General features: G+C 42.5%; 1 protein-coding gene across 1 annotated transcript in view; it reads right to left on the reverse strand.

The window, feature by feature from the left end:
* LOC113510226 (talin-1) overlaps nucleotides 1-19,076 on the reverse strand; it is a 135,915-nt gene that overhangs the window by 46,924 nt on the left and 69,915 nt on the right. Inside the window, 16 exon segments of the mRNA XM_052901070.1 lie at nucleotides 304-466; nucleotides 1,930-2,004; nucleotides 3,791-3,883; nucleotides 4,579-4,747; nucleotides 5,431-5,555; nucleotides 7,492-7,621; nucleotides 8,165-8,373; nucleotides 9,380-9,524; nucleotides 10,063-10,181; nucleotides 11,089-11,226; nucleotides 11,734-11,823; nucleotides 12,742-12,852; nucleotides 14,062-14,181; nucleotides 14,597-14,754; nucleotides 15,494-15,689; nucleotides 16,485-16,655. Of these exon segments, the coding sequence (XP_052757030.1) occupies nucleotides 304-466; nucleotides 1,930-2,004; nucleotides 3,791-3,883; nucleotides 4,579-4,747; nucleotides 5,431-5,555; nucleotides 7,492-7,621; nucleotides 8,165-8,373; nucleotides 9,380-9,524; nucleotides 10,063-10,181; nucleotides 11,089-11,226; nucleotides 11,734-11,823; nucleotides 12,742-12,852; nucleotides 14,062-14,181; nucleotides 14,597-14,754; nucleotides 15,494-15,689; nucleotides 16,485-16,655 (2,212 nt within the window).

Consider the following 19,076-nt stretch of genomic DNA (forward strand, 5'->3'; position numbering starts at 1 on the left):
GGTATTTCTTATAGGTCATAATGAGAATCACGCATACATACATATTACAGTTAGAATTGAGTTTCCGTTGGGGAAAAGTGGAGAAGAAACAAAATATTTGTTATTTTTTTTTAATTTGGTTGACTAGGTGCCGCGGACGGCTGCAGTAAGGATTTTTTCAAACGGATATTAATGGCAAACCCGCCTTCATTAACGGTATACCCTGGGGGGGGGGGGGGGAGGACCAGTGAAGGATGATAGGTGAGAATGAAAAGGACGGTGAGATAACCACCACTAGTTGCGCCAGCGGGTGGGAACACTCACTGAGCCCCTTGCTCTGGTCGACGACGGCGTCGAGGCAGGCGAAGTAGCCCAGGTCGGCGAGCGGCTGCGTGGGCGCGGCCAGCAGCGGCCGCGTGCTGAGGATGCTGCGGATGGCCGCCGCGCACTCCTTCTGTCCCGGCGCCGCGCTCGTGCACACGTCCACCTGCGGACACCCGCCCACCACTTCAGCGTATGCTCCAACCTTATACTAGCGGCCAGTCCCGGCTTCGCACGGGTGGACATTTTTACAACATTTTAAAAAGTGGTTATTGCGACATAACGATAATAGTTGGACATATAGTATCGGAAATTTGCTCCCTGAAGACTTCCAAATAAAATCGAAACATTTCCATGTATTTTTTTTTATTTATTTATTTATTCATTAGTACATATATGTGTACATGGCGGACTTAATGCTAGAAGCATTCTCTCCCAGTCAACCGTAGGGAAGTGTCAGAATACTCGAACGCGGTATTAGTAATTATTGATATACATATTTAGGCCATAACATACCTGTTGTAGCTAATTATGGTATATTGTTTATAAAGATAAATAAATGAATATAATAATGTAAATTCAACATACAGTCCACACAGCAATACATTCAGATGTACCATACATCCATACTGAACGCACACAAACACACTACACGCCGTCACCAGATACTTTATCTTTCTTTCTTAGAATATCTTAGAATATCTTAGAATCTTGCCTCGTTCAAGAGGCAGGTAAAATCTCATTTCCTATCTCTCTAATTTGCTTTGACGTTTACTATGCGTGATTTATCTTGATCTATTTAGTATATTTATGTTTATGTATTATTATTTATATTATATATATGTATGTTTATGTATTATTATTTATATTATATATATGTATGTTTATGTATTATTATTTATATTATATATGTATGTTTATGTATTATTATTTTTATTATATATGTATGTTTATTTAGGTTATGTAATCTTATTTTTATATTTAGAATTTTTTGCATTGTGTCTGATTCCTTTTATGCATTTACTGTGTCTGATTTGCGCCATCTACCTTTCTCTCTGTACTTATCCATTCTTTATGCCAGGTTGTCTGTAAGAGATTGCTTGTAGCGATAAGGCCGCCTCTTGTATATGCACGTTCTGTATAAATACTCCTTGTATACATCTTTACTGTGCGCAATAAAGAGTTTATTATTATTATTATTATTATTATCTTTATTTTATAATATAAATATCAGTAAAAATGATGAATCATTACTTCAGTTCCGCAATAAAACAATGTATTAAGAAGACGTGTCATTTGATTTTCTAAAACACATCAAGCGCAACCTAAAATGCTACAACAATAATATATATATATATATATATATATATATATATATATATATATATATATATATATATAGCTTACAACTATTATGAAATGCTTAACAACTAACAACTAAAGCCACCATATCCACAAGCAGATCCAGCAGCACGACTCATTTTATATATTTATAGATATTTCGTAAAAAACCAATTGGAGTATCGAAATTAATATCGACCTGGTCACTGCAGCTGTTTATAATACATACATACATATACATATATATATACATACATACATATAGAAAAAAGCCAATAATAAACTCACAAGGCGGTTGATGCTCTCGGTGACGGCTCGGGCGGCGCCCGCCAGCTGGTTCTTAGCATTCGGCCGGGTCAAGTCCTGCAGGAAGGGAAATTGACACTTTATATATATTCTTTATTGCATTTGTAAATCACATTGTTAATGCATTTATAAATGTTGTGAGCGAGGGTGGACATATCTCTGACAGAGATCTCTTCCAGTCAACCCGATACAGTTGGGAAGTGTGTCGTCAGCGGGCAGCTGGAGTGCTACAACTATTAATATTTAGAATTTATATATTATTAGTAGCCGACTCGGCAAACGTTGTTTTACCATATACGTTATTTCTAGAACTATACATGAAAATATATCCTACTACAATTATTATATTCGATTGTCATCTTGCAACCCTATTGCGGTATATAAAAATCGCTATTAAAAAAACAGGGGTTGATCGTAAAAGCGTGAAAATTTGAATTTGTATGTATTTTTCAATGCTAAGTCATATATAAATAAAAATAAAAAAAATTGTCAAAAAAATAAAAAAATTTTTTTAGACGTTGGTCACCCTTATAATTGAGGGGTATGAAAAATAGATGTTGGCCGATTCTCAGACCTACCCAATATGCACGAGTAGATTTAACACTCTACATTACATGAATTCTTACATTACGAGAACTATAACAAAATGAGGATTCTCGATGTTCCGATACATGCACTGAGTTGCGGAAAGAACTATATTTTTTCTACTTTCCTATCATTTTTATTATCGTGTATGTATGTATGTTGCCGTGTGGTCCCGGCATAGAATAGGCCACCCCTTCCTTTCCTGTGGGTGTCGTCAGTAAGGAAGGGGACTTAATGGTCGAGAGGTGTTAATTAATCCGCCTGCCAAGCGTGGCAACTGCTGGCAAAGCCCCCCAAGGGGAGGCTTATGTCCAGCGGTGGATAGTTAAAGGCTGGTATGATGATGATGATGATGAAAAAGCAAAGTAAACACTTTAAAACGCTGTCTTAAAAGTAACTAATCTTTTTATACAATTTAGGATATATATATATATATATATATATATATATATATATATATATATATATATATATATATATATATATATTAATGGTTGATTTACCAGGAATTAAAATGTATATCCAAATAATTGTTTAAAACGAAAAACCCCCAAAAACACCGTTTTTTTTTTCGTTCGAACTAATTAATGGTACTAAGTAACAGATTTAATTCAACATTATTATTAAAAAAAAAATATTAAATTACAACGGTTCATTTAAACAGTAATCATCATCATACCAGCCTTTAACTGTCCACTGCTGGACATAAACCTCCCCTTGGGGAGCATTGCCAGCAGTTGCCACGCTTGGCAGGCGGATAGGCAACCGCAGTTGGGCTTTGATGATTCTTTAATAGGGACGCTGCTGCCCATACCCCGCCCTCCCTTAGTCGCCTCTTACGACACCCACGGGAAAGGAAGGGGTGGACTATTCTATGCCGGGACCACACGGTACATTAACACGGTACATTAAAACAGCATTTACACGAAATAATCAAATTAAATTATTACATTAAGTGATAAGTATAGAGAAGTGGGGAAAGTGATTGTTAGGAATGGGGTCAAATAGCCCCATTACTAGCAATATACCCTGTCAGGTCGACCTCCACGTGGTTCCCCCTGGAAGCCATCGTGTTTAATTCAAGTTGAATTCGTCAGGATGGGCTAACTGACCTGCTTTCATCCTCATCAGTCATCTATCACTGGTGCCCCGCCATTGTATACCGATAGCGCAGGCGGGGCTACCGTACCATTATCACCCATTAAAAAAAAAAAAAGTATCTAGAAGTGGCCGTGTGGTGTAAACTGGGAACACTCACCTGGCTGACGGACTTGGCGGTGCCGAGCAGTTTGGACGAGTTGACGGTGACCGACTTCATAGAGCTGACCATCACAGTCTGCGACTCGCGGTCCTGGTGGCAGAACGGAAACGGTTTCACAAGTGCTACCATTGCAACCAGCTATGAGAAGCTCGTCTGTGAGTGTTTTTTTATACAACTTAGAATGGCAAACAAGCTGACGGCCCACCTGATGGAAAGTGGTAACCGTAGCCTATAGACATGAGCAGTACCGTGGACATAACAGAGTATACTGTTTCGCCCATGATACCCCCCATGCGTTGCCATTCCTGAGGACTCAAGTGTTATTCCTCTGTACCCAGTAAATTCACGCCATATCCCACCCTTCAAACCGAAACACAGCCATGCAAACACAACTGCTTCACGGTTGAAACACGATTGGGACAGAGGTATGCAAGCAAATGACTTTTGTACAAAGTCTCCCTCTGGTAATAAAATCCCTCCTATAGAAATTCAAAATTGAATATTTGAATCACAATAATTGGTTTTATTATTGAATTATTTTTTTTTTTTTATAAAAATCTAAAATGCTTATTTATTTATATATTAAAACTTGTTCTATATTGTGTCATTTATTTCGAAGCAGACCCACAATGAGATCGCGGTGCTGTTCGTGTGTATAGGCGAAGGTAACCATTCCCCATCAGGCGGAAATCTCATCCCCGTAAATTACTCCTCATCAGCCGGGCCGTAAGCCTATTTACCATTCCAAGTCATGAAAGTCTTTCACATATATGATGTATATATACCTCGGTTTGTCCGGCCATCTCCATGGAGACGGCGAGCAGCCTGTTGAACGCGTCCCCGAACCGCTGCGAGGACTCAGCCAGCTGGTCGTGCCTCTCCACCGCCTGGACCACCTCTGATGATGCGGTGGTCAGGCCCGCCGCGGCCGAGTTCAGCTCCGTTTGTAGTTCCCTTAGTAGATGAATACGTTCTTTTATTACTTCATTGGGATAGAAAAATACTGATTACTATTAGACGGATCGTGCGGATGAAAACACGGGTTTTTTTATAACATAGGTGGAAACGAGCATGCGGCTCACCTGACCCACCCACAACACCAACGGCATTGCAGGTGTGCTGCCGGCCTTTTAAAAAGGAATATGCTCTTTTCTCGATAGTTAACATGTCGTATCGGTTCGGAAATACTGCTGCTGGAAGTTGATACCAAAAAGTGGTTGTGCGTGGAAGAAAGTGCCTTGAAAAACGCACGGTGGAAGACCGCCACTCGTCCAGATGGTTGGGATGGAATTTTAGTTCATGGCGGGTTGTACAGTGGTGAAAATCAGCAGCAGATATCAATCCGAACAATTCCTAAGAACACTCCCCATAATATATTCGGTAAAAGATACATAGAGATGCAACGTCTGTAGATAGTTTCAGAATAGATTCAGTTTCAGATAAAGTCCTTTTTTTTATACCACTGTGGTGGCAAACAAGCATACGGCCCACCTGATGGTAAGCGGTTACCGTAGCCTATGAACGCCTGCAATACCAGAGGTATTACGCGCGCGTTGCCGACCCTGAAGAAACCTCTTTACCCCCTTTTGAAGAACCCCATGCTGTAGTCTCTTGGGAAAACAAAACGCATGTCTCACCCGTAGGGCCTGTCCGACGGCGGGAACTCTCCGCTGTTGAGTATGTTGAGGGTCTCGTTGATGTTCTCCATGGCGAGGTCGAGCTCCGCGTGCGACGGCACCGCCTCCATCGTCTGCTCCAGGCTCTGCACACATCACCAATTGTTGGTCAAGATATTTGAGAATGGTAGCTCCGCCTGCGTTATCGGTACTAGCGGGGCACCAGTGAGGAGTGATAGGTGAAAATTAAACAGATCAGTTGGCGCAACGTGACGAATACTAAAATTAATCAAGATGCTTTCCAGGGGAACCGCGTAGAGGTCGACCTGATAGGTATCCTTATAGTATATATCTGGTGATACTACCAATGGGGCTGTTAGATCTCTAATACTAAAAATCCCTTTCCCACCGTTGGTCACAACTATCGGAGAACGCCATATCGGCAGTGGTTGGTAGGGATGGGCGATATTAGCACATATATCTTCACATCAAATCCCACGTGAGGGAGTAGACAGACAGAATAGAGTAATACTAACAGGGATGTTTAGTGAACCAAGAAATAATTATAAACTTTTGCGTTGTTTACACATATTGTAAATACACAATCGCTACTTGACGTTATATAAAAGCCTTTACATGTAAATAGTAGCTACATAACTGATTCTTTACTGCCGACATTTCCACGTAGATTGTACCACTCGTGCTTACGTGTACGTACTATCTTATATATAAAATTCTCGTGTCGCGGTGTTTGTTACCAAACTCCTCCGAAACGGCTTTACCGATTTTTATGAAATTTTGTATGCATATTGGGTAGGTCTGAGAATCGGCCAACATCGATTTTTCATATCCCTCAATGATAAGGGTGACCCTCCCCAAAAATTTTTTTTTTATTTTTTGACATATTTTTCCATTTTTATTTTATTATGATTTAGCATTGAAAAATACATACAAATTCAAATTTTCACCGTTTTACGATCAACCCCTGTCGTTTAATCGCAATTTCTATATGCCGCAATAGGGTTGCAAGATGACAATCGAATATAATAATATATATTTTCATGTATAGTTCTAGAAATAATGTATATGATAAAACAACGTCTGCCGAGTCAGCTAGTTTACCTATAAAGACTTTAACATCGCGGTAAGTACCGATTGTGTATTTAAAAACAAGAAATGTCAAAGTTAGTCATTAGTAATAAGATTTAGGAGTTCCAGTACCGTCAACATACCCCGCCAGGTACCTTCACACGCGCCCCATTTCTCTTAGGAAACCATTGTGGTTAATTATTGTTTAATTCATCACAATAGGCCAACTGATCTAACTTCATCCTCACCTGTGATCTCTCACTAGTTTACTGACAGTGGATATTGCCATCATTCCATTATCATCCATTTAAAAAGATTTGGATGACAAAATATTGAAGATTTTTTTTTATACCACTAAGGTGGCAAACAAGCATACGGCCCCACCTGATGGTAAGTGATTACCGTAGCCTATGAACACCTGCAATACCAGAGGCGTTACGCGTGCGTTGCCGACCCTGAAGAAACCTTTTTACTCTCCCCCCCCCTCCTTATAAAGAACCCCACGCTGTAGTCTCTTGGGAAAACCCCGGCAGGGAGCTCATTCCACAACTTGAGTGTTCGTTGTAGGAAACATCTCTGAAACCGCGCAGTACGCGACCATTGAGGCTGTAGGACATGAGGATGAACTCCCTGTCAATGGCGAGCCGTACGATGGTAGAAAGTGGCTGTGGGCACTATATTGAACAATTCCTCTGAGCACATATCGTTGTACAGGCGGTAGAACACGCAGAGCGAGGCAAAATCTCTCCTAAGACTCAAGCTCGTCATTGCAACGAGTCGGAAGGTTCAAGCTGGTTAGGTGCTCCGGCCCATAAATGACAACAATACTCAAAATAATAATTATTATTTCAGCCGTTAACTGTCCACTGCTGGACATAGGATTCCCCCAAAAGGGGAGTGTTCCCAGAAGTTGCCACGCTTGGCGGGCGTACAAGCAACCGCATATTACGTAATACTTGCGAGATATAATGCAAATAAACAGTTCCTTCATACTTGTGATATATCCTTGGCGATGGACGAGATGGTTGTGGTGTCGACCTGCTCGGTCGTGTTCAGGTAGTGCTTCACCGTCTCCACCAGGGTCAGAGACGACGCCAGCACCTGGTGGCTCGACGTGATCACCCTGTCCACGCAGTGGGTACAGTCAATTATACTGTCTATACCAATTATTTATGGAAGAAACTGGATCGGTTGTTTGTAATGAATAAATTGAAAAATTATTCAGCTGATTTTAAAAATTCCTTTACTGATATAAAGCTACATTATTATCGAGTAATACTGGTTATTTTATTTTATACTTGGGTACCTCAGTCCCATTCGTTTTTCTAACGTGAAGCAGTTGTGTTTATACAACTTAGAATGGCAAACAAGCTGACGGTCCACCTGATGGAAAGTGGTAACCGTCGCCTATAGACATGAGCAGTACCGTGGACATAACAGAGTATACTGTTTCGCTCATGATATCACCCATGCGTTGCCATTCCTGAGGACTCAGGTGTTATTCCTCTTCACCCAGTAAATTCACGCCATATCCCACCCTTCAAACCGAAACACAGCCATGCAAACACAACTGCTTCACGGTAGAAACACGAACGGGACAGAGGTGGGCAAGCAATCGAGTTTTGTAGAAAGTGTCCCTGTGGTAAGTGGAGGGAGGGCCGGCTACCTGTCCGCGTGTGTGTGCGGCGGCGGCGGGCGGTGCAGCGCGAGGTGCGCGCGCAGGCCGGCCGCGAAGTCCCTGAGCGCGGCGGCCAGGTCGCCCGCGCCGCGCCCGCACGCCGCCGCCTCGCGCAGCCGCGCGCCCGCCGCCAGCGCCGCCGTCGCCGCCGCCGCCGCGCGCCCGCCGCTGCGCAGGCTCGTCCACGCCCACTCCGCCTGCCGCCCGGGACACGCCTCGCTATCAACGCTACACTTCGCACTCACCACCCAGCCGGCCCGGCTTCCCCACCGATAACCCCATGATGACACCCCGCTTAATACGGCAAACTGTACTCGGTTAGCTATACGACACATATAGCTATATCAGTACACTGTTAAGCCTTATTTCATTTCATAAAAGTAATTAAAGAATTCAATAGTACATTACTGCAGCGGCCAGCAACTAAGGCATTGATGGACGAACGTGCAAATGTGGGCCGAGGCGTAGCCGAGGCACACATATGTGAGTGTTAAATTAGTTACCTCCTTGGTAGCCATGTTCCGAAGTAAAAGGTGATTCCATTTTTAAATTGCAGGACAGATATGAGTTTACATAGTAATTTATCTGGCCGCAAAACACGACAGACATGGATTTTCATACAACTTTTGCCGGCCGCTGGCCGCATGTATCTGACCAGTACGACAATTTTGATTTATCTTGAAGAAGATTGTCAAAATAATGCTCACATTTCCAAGTATGTTTGAGGAATAATATATTACCGTATCACAATCCAATCACCCATATGTGTAGAAAATATAACAATACATGTAAGGAGCTTGACATCTTCCAACAAATTTTGCAATGTTATATTTAAACTGCTAATTTATTACTTTAAAACTATAATAGCTATTCTCCTAATGTTTATACTAGTGAATGTTATGCAGAATAGTTTTTTTTTTTTATACAACTTAGAATGGCAAACAAGCTGAAAGTCTCCCTCTGGACTTATTAAAAATACAAACAATTACAAGAAATAATCACAATGAGAAAACAATGGGCGGCCTTAACGCTAAGAGCGATCTCTTGCAGGCAACCTTTGGATGGAGAGGAGTAGTTATAAACAGATTGGGGGCACGATGAAGATCCTATTATTTCTAGGGCTCGTCAACAAGCCAATATTTTCCCATTTTTATCATCATCATCATGTTCCTGTGCCGTGTAGAGCGGCAGCAGCAGGCTCACCGTCTGTCCGGGTAGCGGACGCAGCTGCAGGGCTGCGGCGGCTTCCTCCAGCTCGCGCAGCTCGTCCTGCAGCGAGCGGATGATGTCGGCCGCCGCGTCCATCTCCAGACCTTTGCACGAGATGCGCGCGCGGCTCACCGCCGACCTGGCGACACACAACAAGGGAGGAAAGGGATTGTTAGTAATGAGGTCAAAAGGACCCACTAGGGGGGAGAAGGGACTGTTAGCAATAGGGTTTGACAGCGCCATTGCTAGTAATATGCCCTATTAGGTCGACCTCCACGTGGTTCCCCCTGGAAACCATTGTGAACAATTCTAGTGGAATTCGTCACGATGGGCTAACTGACCTGCTTCATCCTCACCTATCATCCTTCATTGGTGCCCCGCCGGTGTATACCGATAGCGCGGGTGGGGTTATCATTCCATTATCACACATTAAAAAAAATGGACCCATTACTATTTTTTTAATGAGTAATAATGGTATGGTAATCAGTACATGCCGGCGGGGCACCAGTGTGGGATGAGAGCAGGTCAATTGGCACATCGTGACGAATTCACCAGAAATAAAGCGCGATGATCTCCAGATGGTAGAGTATGGAGGTCGACTGTTAGGAATGGGGTCACTGGGTCCTATTCCTGACAATCCTCTCATCTTGGGGTGGTGACGGCGACTACAATGGTACCTGAGATCAGCTGCAGCTGCTCCGAAGCGATGCGTGGTGTCGGCGAGGTGCTGGGCGGCTGACGCCTCCGACACTGTCGGTAATGCAGCACGAGCGGCTGACACCGCGTGCCCGCTTGGCTGGGGACGGAAGTATCATTAGAATAAGCTCAGTCGACATAATACAGCACATAGATATCAGATATTTTCATTGGGTGACTCGTAAAGAAAATCATCCGATGTTAAGTCCATCGAATGTACATAGTTTCACTGTAGGTGGCGCACTATTACATAGATATTTGTTACCTCATCACTCCGTCAGTTGTAAACCGATTTGGAAAATTATATATTTATTTATTTATTTTCTTTTTATTGTACAATAAAACTTTGTACAAGTGGCGAGCTTTTTTTTTATACAACTTAGAATGGCAAACAAGCTGACGGCCCATCTGATGAAAAGTGGTAACCGTCGCCTATAGACATAAGCGGTACCATGGACATAACAGAGTATACTGTTTCGTCCATGATACCCCCCATGCGTTGCCATTCCTGAAGACTCAAGTGTTATTCCTCTGTACCCTGTAAATTCACGCCATATTCCACCCTTCAAACCCAAACACAGCTGCTTCACGGTTGAAACACGAATGGGACAGAGGTACCCAAGCAATCGACTTTTGTACAATAATATAGCCATTAACCAGCTAACCCTTAGGTGAGAACAGAAAGCGTATAAAGGGCAGATGTGGTGAAAAATATGTGACATAATTATAGTAACATACTGAAATAATTATACATAATAATACATAAGGAATACACATATATTTATCTGAAAGGATATACTTACAGATTAGTCTCATAAAAAAAATTACCAAAATCGCTTCAGGGGTTTCATTTTCAGGCTGAAATAACTAGTTTTGTCACAATTGAGGTCAACTTGCTTTGTGGGACACATCTTTAATTATTATATAAAAAATATTAAAATTTACAAATATTCATCGGTTTGTATTCGAACCTGCGCCAGCAGCTAGTACAGTTGGCAGTCGCATACCTGCAGGAACTGCTCCGAGGCGGAGATGAGGTCCAGCTGGTCGGCGGCGCGGCCTGGCCTGGCCGCCGCAGCCTGAGCCGCGTCCACCAGTCGCGGGATCGCTTCACCCAACGTCTTGCACTCCGTTGTAAGGGTTTCCTGTACAAAACAAACATGGATAAAACAGGTCACAAGTTGGTCCATAGAAATTTATCAAAATCGCTTGCTTGAGCACCTCTGTCCCATTCGTGTTTCAACCGTGAAGCAGTTGTGTTTGCATGGCTGTGTTTCGGTTTGAAGGATGGGATATGGCGTGAATTTACAGGGTACAGAGGAATAACACCTGAGTCCTCAGGAATGGTAACGCATGGGGGGTATCATGGGCGGAACAGTTTACTCTGTTATGTCCATGGTACTGCTCATGTCTATAGGCAAGGGTACCACTTTCCATCAGGTGGGCCGTCAGCTTGTTTGCCATTCTAAGTTGTATAAAAAAAAATAATGGTACAAAAGGCGGTCTCATCGCTAGGCCAATCTCTTACAGACAACCTTTGGTTAAAGGAGAACAGATAGAAGTGGCTATATATATATATATATTGTTGTTTGATTAAATTCTTTCTTTCCTTCTATCAATGTGGCTGAATGATGGCTATTTCCTGTTCTTACCTGCGAGTACTTGTTGGTGTTGTGCTGCGTGGCGTTCTGGGCGGAGGTGATGAGCTGCGTGGCGCACGAGGCCGCGTGGCGGGCGCTCTCCTGCACATTTATTTATTTATTTATTTATTTATTTATAGCAAGGCAACAGATTACATATTAATACATTAATAAAATAAATTTACACCTACACTAATATTATAAAGAGGAAAGATTCGTATTTTTATGTGTATGTATGTTTGTAATGAATAAACACAAAAACTACTTTGCCGATTTCAAAAATTCTTTCACCGTTAGAAAGCTACATTCACCCTGAGTAAAATAGGCATATATTTATTGCTAGAAAAGATTAGGGATCCTTACTAAAACTTTAGTAACGTAACTCAAGGTGTAAAAAAAATGCTATAAAATATGTTTGGTCGCGTGCGCTGCGGAAACTATTGGTGATAGAACAAAAGTATGTTCTACAATATTGAAGAAAATATCAATGACTACAAAAAACTTCGCGATACTATATGTCCAACTATTACTTATTTAATCTTTTTTTTATACAACTTAAAATGGCAAACAAGCTGACGGCCCACCTGATGGAAAGTGGTAACCGTCGCCTATAGACATGAGCAGTACCATGGACATAACAGAGTATACTGTTTCGCACATGATACCCCCCATGCGTTATCATTCCTGAGGATTTAGGTGTTATTCCTCTGTACCCTGTAAATTCACTGCCATATTCCACCCTTCAAACGAACAGCCATGCAAAGACAACTGCTTCACGGTAGAAACACGAATAGGACAGAGGTTGCCAAGCAAACGACTTTTGTACAAGGTCTCCCTCTGGTAAATCTTAATTACACTTAATTTACTATTGTTCGTTGCAGTGTCACCCCAAAGGCTGTTGCCAGCCCGATTCTGGTCAATAAGCCAGATCTCTCACAGCCTGGTGAGTTTTTAATTTTTTTTTGCAACTATGACAACCAAAATACAGTTGCCAATAAACGATTGGCAAGCCGCACTGACCTGCAACCTTGCAACTTGCGAGCCCACGATGTCCTGCCCCTGCGCGTAGTCGGTCGTGATGTAGCGAAGCTCTTCGGCCGCTTTGCGGAGGGCCTCTTGTTTTTCGCGGTCCTGTTCAGAAGTCAATAATCATATTATTATAGTTTCTTGCTACTGGTAATAAATAGGGGGGGGGGGGGGAGGGATTGTTAGTAATAGGATCTAACTGACCCATTGCTAGCAATAGGGTGCTATTAGGTCGACCTTGACTCGGTTCCATCTGGTAACTATCGTGATTAATCACGATGGGCTAACTGACATGCTTCATCATCCTCATCAGTCATTCCTCACTGGTGCCCCGCCAGCGTATACCGATACCGCGGGCGGGGTTACCATTCCATTATCGCCTATAAAAACATACCTCCTCCCTCTACAGGGGAGGCTTTTTTTATTGGATGAAAATGGAGTGGTGCACCAGTGAAGGATGATCGATGAGGATGAAAACAGGCCAGTTAGCCCATCATGATGAATTCAATTAGAATTAGCCACGACGGTTTTCGGTGTATACCGATAGCGCGGGCGGGGTTACCATTCCATTATCACCTATTAAACCAGTCGTTCAATCGTCACGTTTCGTCAGGGGCATACTAAACGCAATGGACTGCTGGTTGTTCCTTACACTGTTGTATATATATATATATATATATATATATATATATATATATATATATATATATATATATATATATATATATATATATAAGGTGCTTGAATAAGTTCTCGCTGTTTTCTAACAGATGGCATTTCCAGTAATATAAGTGGATGATATTTCTGAAACGAACACATTTCCAGGAAATACTGTTCGTATTCTTGAACACCAGTGTGTTTCTGTTTGCCACAGTGTCAACCATATTTTGTTCTGAGTGCTTAAAGATTTCGAGTTTTGTGCCACGAAAAGAGTATTTGCGGGGAATTCTATTGCATTATTTTATACAGAAGAAATCAGCAGCTGAAGCACACCGAATTCTTGTTGAGACGTATGAGGAACATGCTCTGTCGGAAACGACTTGCAGAGACTGGTTTCGACGGTTCAAAAATGATGATTTTGATCTTCAAGATAAAGAACGTTCTGGCGCACTGAAAAAGTTTAAAGACGAACAATTGAAGGCATTACTTGATGTAGACGCGTGTCAGACGCTAGCCGGCCTTAGAAAATCATTAGGAGTATATATATATATATATATATATATATATATATATATATATATATATATATATATATATATATATATATATAATGATGTAAGTGTTGGTTTGATCGTGGAGCCGTAGGTTGTTTACCTGCGGCGCGGAGGCGCACTGGCGGGCGGCCTCCACCATGCGCGCGGTGGCGTCGGCCAGCAGCTTGGCCGCCGCCAGCAGCTTGCGCTGCGACTCCGACGGCTGCTTCTCTGCCTCCGTCTGTCACAAATCATTCAGATTACTAACATCACACAATGCAGCCGTGCAGCTCCCGACATGGAATGGAAGGGATGGCCTACCCTCTCTTTCCCGTGGGTGTCGTAAGAGGCGACTGAGGAGGGCGAGGGATGGACAGCAGCGTCCCTCTTAAAACATCACTAAAGCCTGACTGCGGTTGCCAATCCGCCTGCCAAGCGTGGCAACTACTGGCAAAACCCCCATGTGGGGACGGCCATGTTCAGCAGTGGACAGTCAATGGCTTAATCCGATCTGATCGAATCCGAAAGGGACAGAGATTGTTTCGACAGTTTGTCTTCTTCATTCTTCTTTCAGGCGTCTTCTCCAAAGAGCTAAACTAAACTCAACGTTCCCTTTCTGATTATCTGTTTGTAAAACCAAAGCTAAGGTACGCCACCTTGATGTCGGTGATGAGGTGCGCGGTGGCCTGGCCCAGTAGGCGGGCGTGGCGCACCATGTCGGTGGGGTCGGCGGACTCGACCACCTGCTCGCTCGCGGTCAGCACGCTCTCCACCACGCGCTCGCTTGCGTGCGCAGTGGCCGCGTTGCGACGCTCTGTGGAGACATTGCTGGTTAATATTACGATACATTAACATTACATGATGTATTAAAATAAAAATCTAGAAATTTATGTAGTTGCTAAGTTAAATAAGAAAAGCTGAACCAAAATGGTTTAAGTTAAAAATATTTTTAGTACAAAAATAAATTGGAGAGGTATTATATATAATATAAATTTTATAATAAGCAAAGTAAAATAACATGATATCGACGACAAAAGAACTAACTACAAAAAAATATCGATCCAAATTAGGTTCCTAATTTGGCTTAAACAAATGTAGTAACAACATAATTATGACTGATTCAAAAAAAAAAAGAAACAGCAACGTCAATTGTGGCAAAACCAATTTTGATTTAAAAATTAAATTACTGAAACGATTTTCATAAAATTTCTACGGGACTAATCTGTAAGTATATCCTTTCAGATAAAAATGGAATTTGCCAAATCGGTTTACAACTGACGGAGTTATGAGGTGACAAACATAAAAACAAATACAAATTAAACGAGAACCTCATTTTTTTTAAGTCGATTGAAAATTTAGTAGATAAATTCAGAATCCCTTTGTATGTTTAATAGTAGACTAGTATTAAAAAAAAGTACTAAAAAGTACGAAAAATTATTAAAAAAAAAAAAATATCGTCATAGTCGTAGAATACTGACGCATCTGACAAAACATATAAAGATCCGTCAGTATTGTACGAGTATGACGCTATGGTGCAAGGTGTGCAGAGTCACCCAGGTCGCAGTGCGCCAGCAGCCTGTCCAGCTCGTCGGAGACGCGGCGCGCGGCGGCCAGCAGCTGGTCCACGAGCGGCGGCTCGGGCGCCGGCCGCGCCGCCTCCACCAGCCGCTCCACCGCGCGCGCCACCTGCCGCGCCGCCGCCGCCAGCTGCTCGCGGCACGCCGGGCTCTGCAGCGTCGGCGCCACCACCTGCCACCATTGCGACCATGCCCGCCTTGCGATCACCGCTGCTACCCCACCACCAGCTCCCCGCCCATCCCCACCTACCTACCTCTTACTGATATACCACCAGCGTGTGCCGGATAACGCAGGTAGGTGACACGTTATCCCGACCAGTAAACATATGTTTGCGGATTTTATCACCACGAGGAAGAAGCGCAGCAGCACTGAATTTTTTTTTTTTTTTTTATGCAACTTAGAATGACAAACAAGCTGACGGCCCACCTGATGGAAAGTGGTAACCGTCGCCTATAGACATGAGCAGTACCATGGACATAGCAGACTATACTGTTTCACCCATGATACCCCCCATGCGTTGAATGTGTGGTTGTGGCCAATCAAATACACATTTTAGGGGGAAAGGGATTGTTAGCAATGGAATTTGACAACCCATTGCTAGCAATATGCCCTATTAGGTCTACCTCCACGTGGTTCCCCTGGAAACCATCGTGAACAATTTTCGTTGAATTCATCACGATGGACTAACTGACCTGTTTCATGCTCATCTATCATCCTTCACTGGTGCCCCACCGGTGTATACCGATAGCGCAGGTGGGGTCACCATTCCATTATCATCCATTAAAAAAAAAACACTACTTAAAATTCATATAACTAACAGAAATTAGCAGCAAACTTTAAAAAAGGGGCGACCATGAAAAGGTCATGGAAAAGCCACAGTGTCAAAGAGTTTTCTGGCTGAAAAAAAACACCTCTTTCAATAAAAAGAAAAGGTGAAGCAAGTAAGCAGATTTTCAAATTTGGTACCTTGGCGCATGCGACCAGCTGGCTGGTGGCTAACGCGCAGTGCGTGGCGGCCTGGATGATCTGGTTCTGCAGCGCCTGGTCCTCGCGGCACTGCGCCGCCACGTTCTTCGCCTTGATTACCAGCGCCGCGGTGGTGTTCGCCACCGCCTTCGCCAGCGACAGCAGGATGTCCTGTCGGTGATATTCACCAATTATTCTACCATCTCTATAAAGGGGACAATCTCGTCCAAATATACCTATTTCAATTATTTTCCAATTTTTTATATTTCTTAGAAGGACAAACAAGCTGATGACCCACCTGATAGTAAGTGGTAACTGTCGCCTATAGGAATGAACAGAACCGTGGACATAACAGAGTATATTGTATCGCCCGTGAAACCTTCCAACATTCCCATCCCAGAAGACTATGGATTACAGATATGGTCAGCAATGTGGACATGATAGAACACTCAGTGATGCATCTGGTACCCCCCATGCGCTGCTATTCCTGAGGCCTAAGATAGTATGTCTCGTTACCCTATAGTTTTACTGCCATATCTCACTCTTTAAACTTAAAACGCAGCAAAAAAAAAATTGTTATTATTTGTCCTTTTGGAATGATTGTTTTTTGAAATTTCTGTGAAAACATTTAAATATTTTAGTATTTAGTAGTATACAGCTACAATGGTCGCGTACTGCGCGATTTCAAAGACGTTTCCTACCACGAACACTCAGGTTATGGAATAAGCTCCCTGCCGAGGTTTTCCCAAGAGACTACAGCGTGGGGTTCTTTATAAGGAGGGGGGGAGAGTAAAGAGGTTTCTTCAGGGTCGGCAACGCACGCGTAATACCTCTGGTATTGCAGGCGTTCATAGGCTACAGTAACCGCTTACAATCAGGTCGCCCGCATGCTTGTTTGTTGTGGTATAAAAAAGAAAAAAAAATAACGAATATGTTATAGTATTTTTAACATATTCGAAAATAGATACTCGACCGATATGTGCGATATCGTAATGGACGATGACCTTTTTCCCGCCATCAGTGTACAGAGAAACCCAATATATAGATATCGGATCGGTATCCATATTACCTTAGTATATGCAGACGAATTCTGTCTACGAGGTTTGTCCGGAAAGTACGTATAAAAGTTTTTTAAAAATTTTATTTTACAATTATTCAGGTAAATCAATTTTATCCCCTTCAAAGTACTCCCCCTGTGACATAATGCACTTGTGCCAACGCCGTTTCCACTGTGAGAAGGCTCCTTGAAAGTCCTCTGGTTGTAGGTTTCTCAGCTGCCCCGTCGTAGCTTTTTTTATCTCATTTATGTCCCCCAAATGCCGCCCCCGAAGTACCAATTTGGTTTTTGGGAACAAGAAGAAGTCACACGGGGCCAAATCCGGCGAATAGGGGGTGTTCGGTCACCGTAATGGAATTTTTACTCAAAAACTCACGGAACGATCTTGGCGCAAATTTTTTTCATTTGAAGTTCGTTTCTTAGAATTTCGTGGACCACGGTTTTGCCCAAATTAAGCTCTTCAGCCACCTGTCTGACCGTTAAACGACGGTCCCCATTAACACAAGTTCGAATTCTTTCCACGTTTTCGTCGGAATGTGAAGTGGAAGGACGTCCTGAACGTGGGTCATCTTGAACGCTTTCTCGGCCCTCTCTGAATCTTTTTAGCCACTTGTGGACGGTTGGTTCCTTCACAGCATCATCCCCATAAACTGTTCTGAGATCGGCAAAAATTTCACGGCCATTCTTGCCGAGTTTCGAGAGAAACTTGATTACGACGCGCTGCTCTTCAACGGAAGCGGGCTCCATGCCGACGGGGTTTCGTTAAGAGGTAACTTCACAGATGGCGTGACAAGCCAGTTCGCACCGCACGGCGGTCAGACCAGAACTGAAGCATTGTTAGGGACATAAGGAAGGGGTCCTGCGCTTACCTGGCCTCCCCACTCCTCTTTCTCGCATTCCAGAACACTTTTATACGAACTTTCCGGACAGACCTCGTATTCTGGATTTTCACAGATTCCGCGAAAAACTCCCATAAACTATGTAAATGTGGGTAGAGTCAGAAATTGTTTTATATGTATATTTATCTATCTTTCTCACTCTAATATATGTACATGTTTTTCTTCTCTCTTTTATATTACCAATGCGGACTACTCCGAGTCTCCGAGACAGCATCGAACCTATCTCTAAAATTATAATGTCAATTTGATATCACCCCCATCACCCCCATGGCCCATTAGTATCTTCTCTTTAAGTTATATCGAAACAACGTGTGTATATTATGTTATATTAATTAGGGGAGTTAATTTTAACCCTTCTTTGCATACTGGTGGAAATTTCCATCATAACATTGAATGCCCAAAAATTATATAAAAGAACAAGTTCACTTCAAGTTGATCGTGTCTGGACACCTTTTTAATGTCCATTACAGAAAAAAAGAAACATAGCTGTCAAATTTATTTTTTTCTTTAATTTTGAACATGAATTATATCACCTTGATTTAATTTCATTAATAAAAAAAAATCATGCAAAGAAGGGTTAAACTTTCGCGTTGTTTACACATATTTTAAATACACAATTGAAACAGTAAACACGAC

The sequence above is a fragment of the Galleria mellonella genome, unplaced genomic scaffold (assembly GCF_026898425.1).
Source record: "Galleria mellonella isolate WM207_F2 unplaced genomic scaffold, CSIRO_AGI_GalMel_v1 utg746, whole genome shotgun sequence".
NCBI lineage: Eukaryota > Metazoa > Arthropoda > Insecta > Lepidoptera > Pyralidae > Galleria > Galleria mellonella.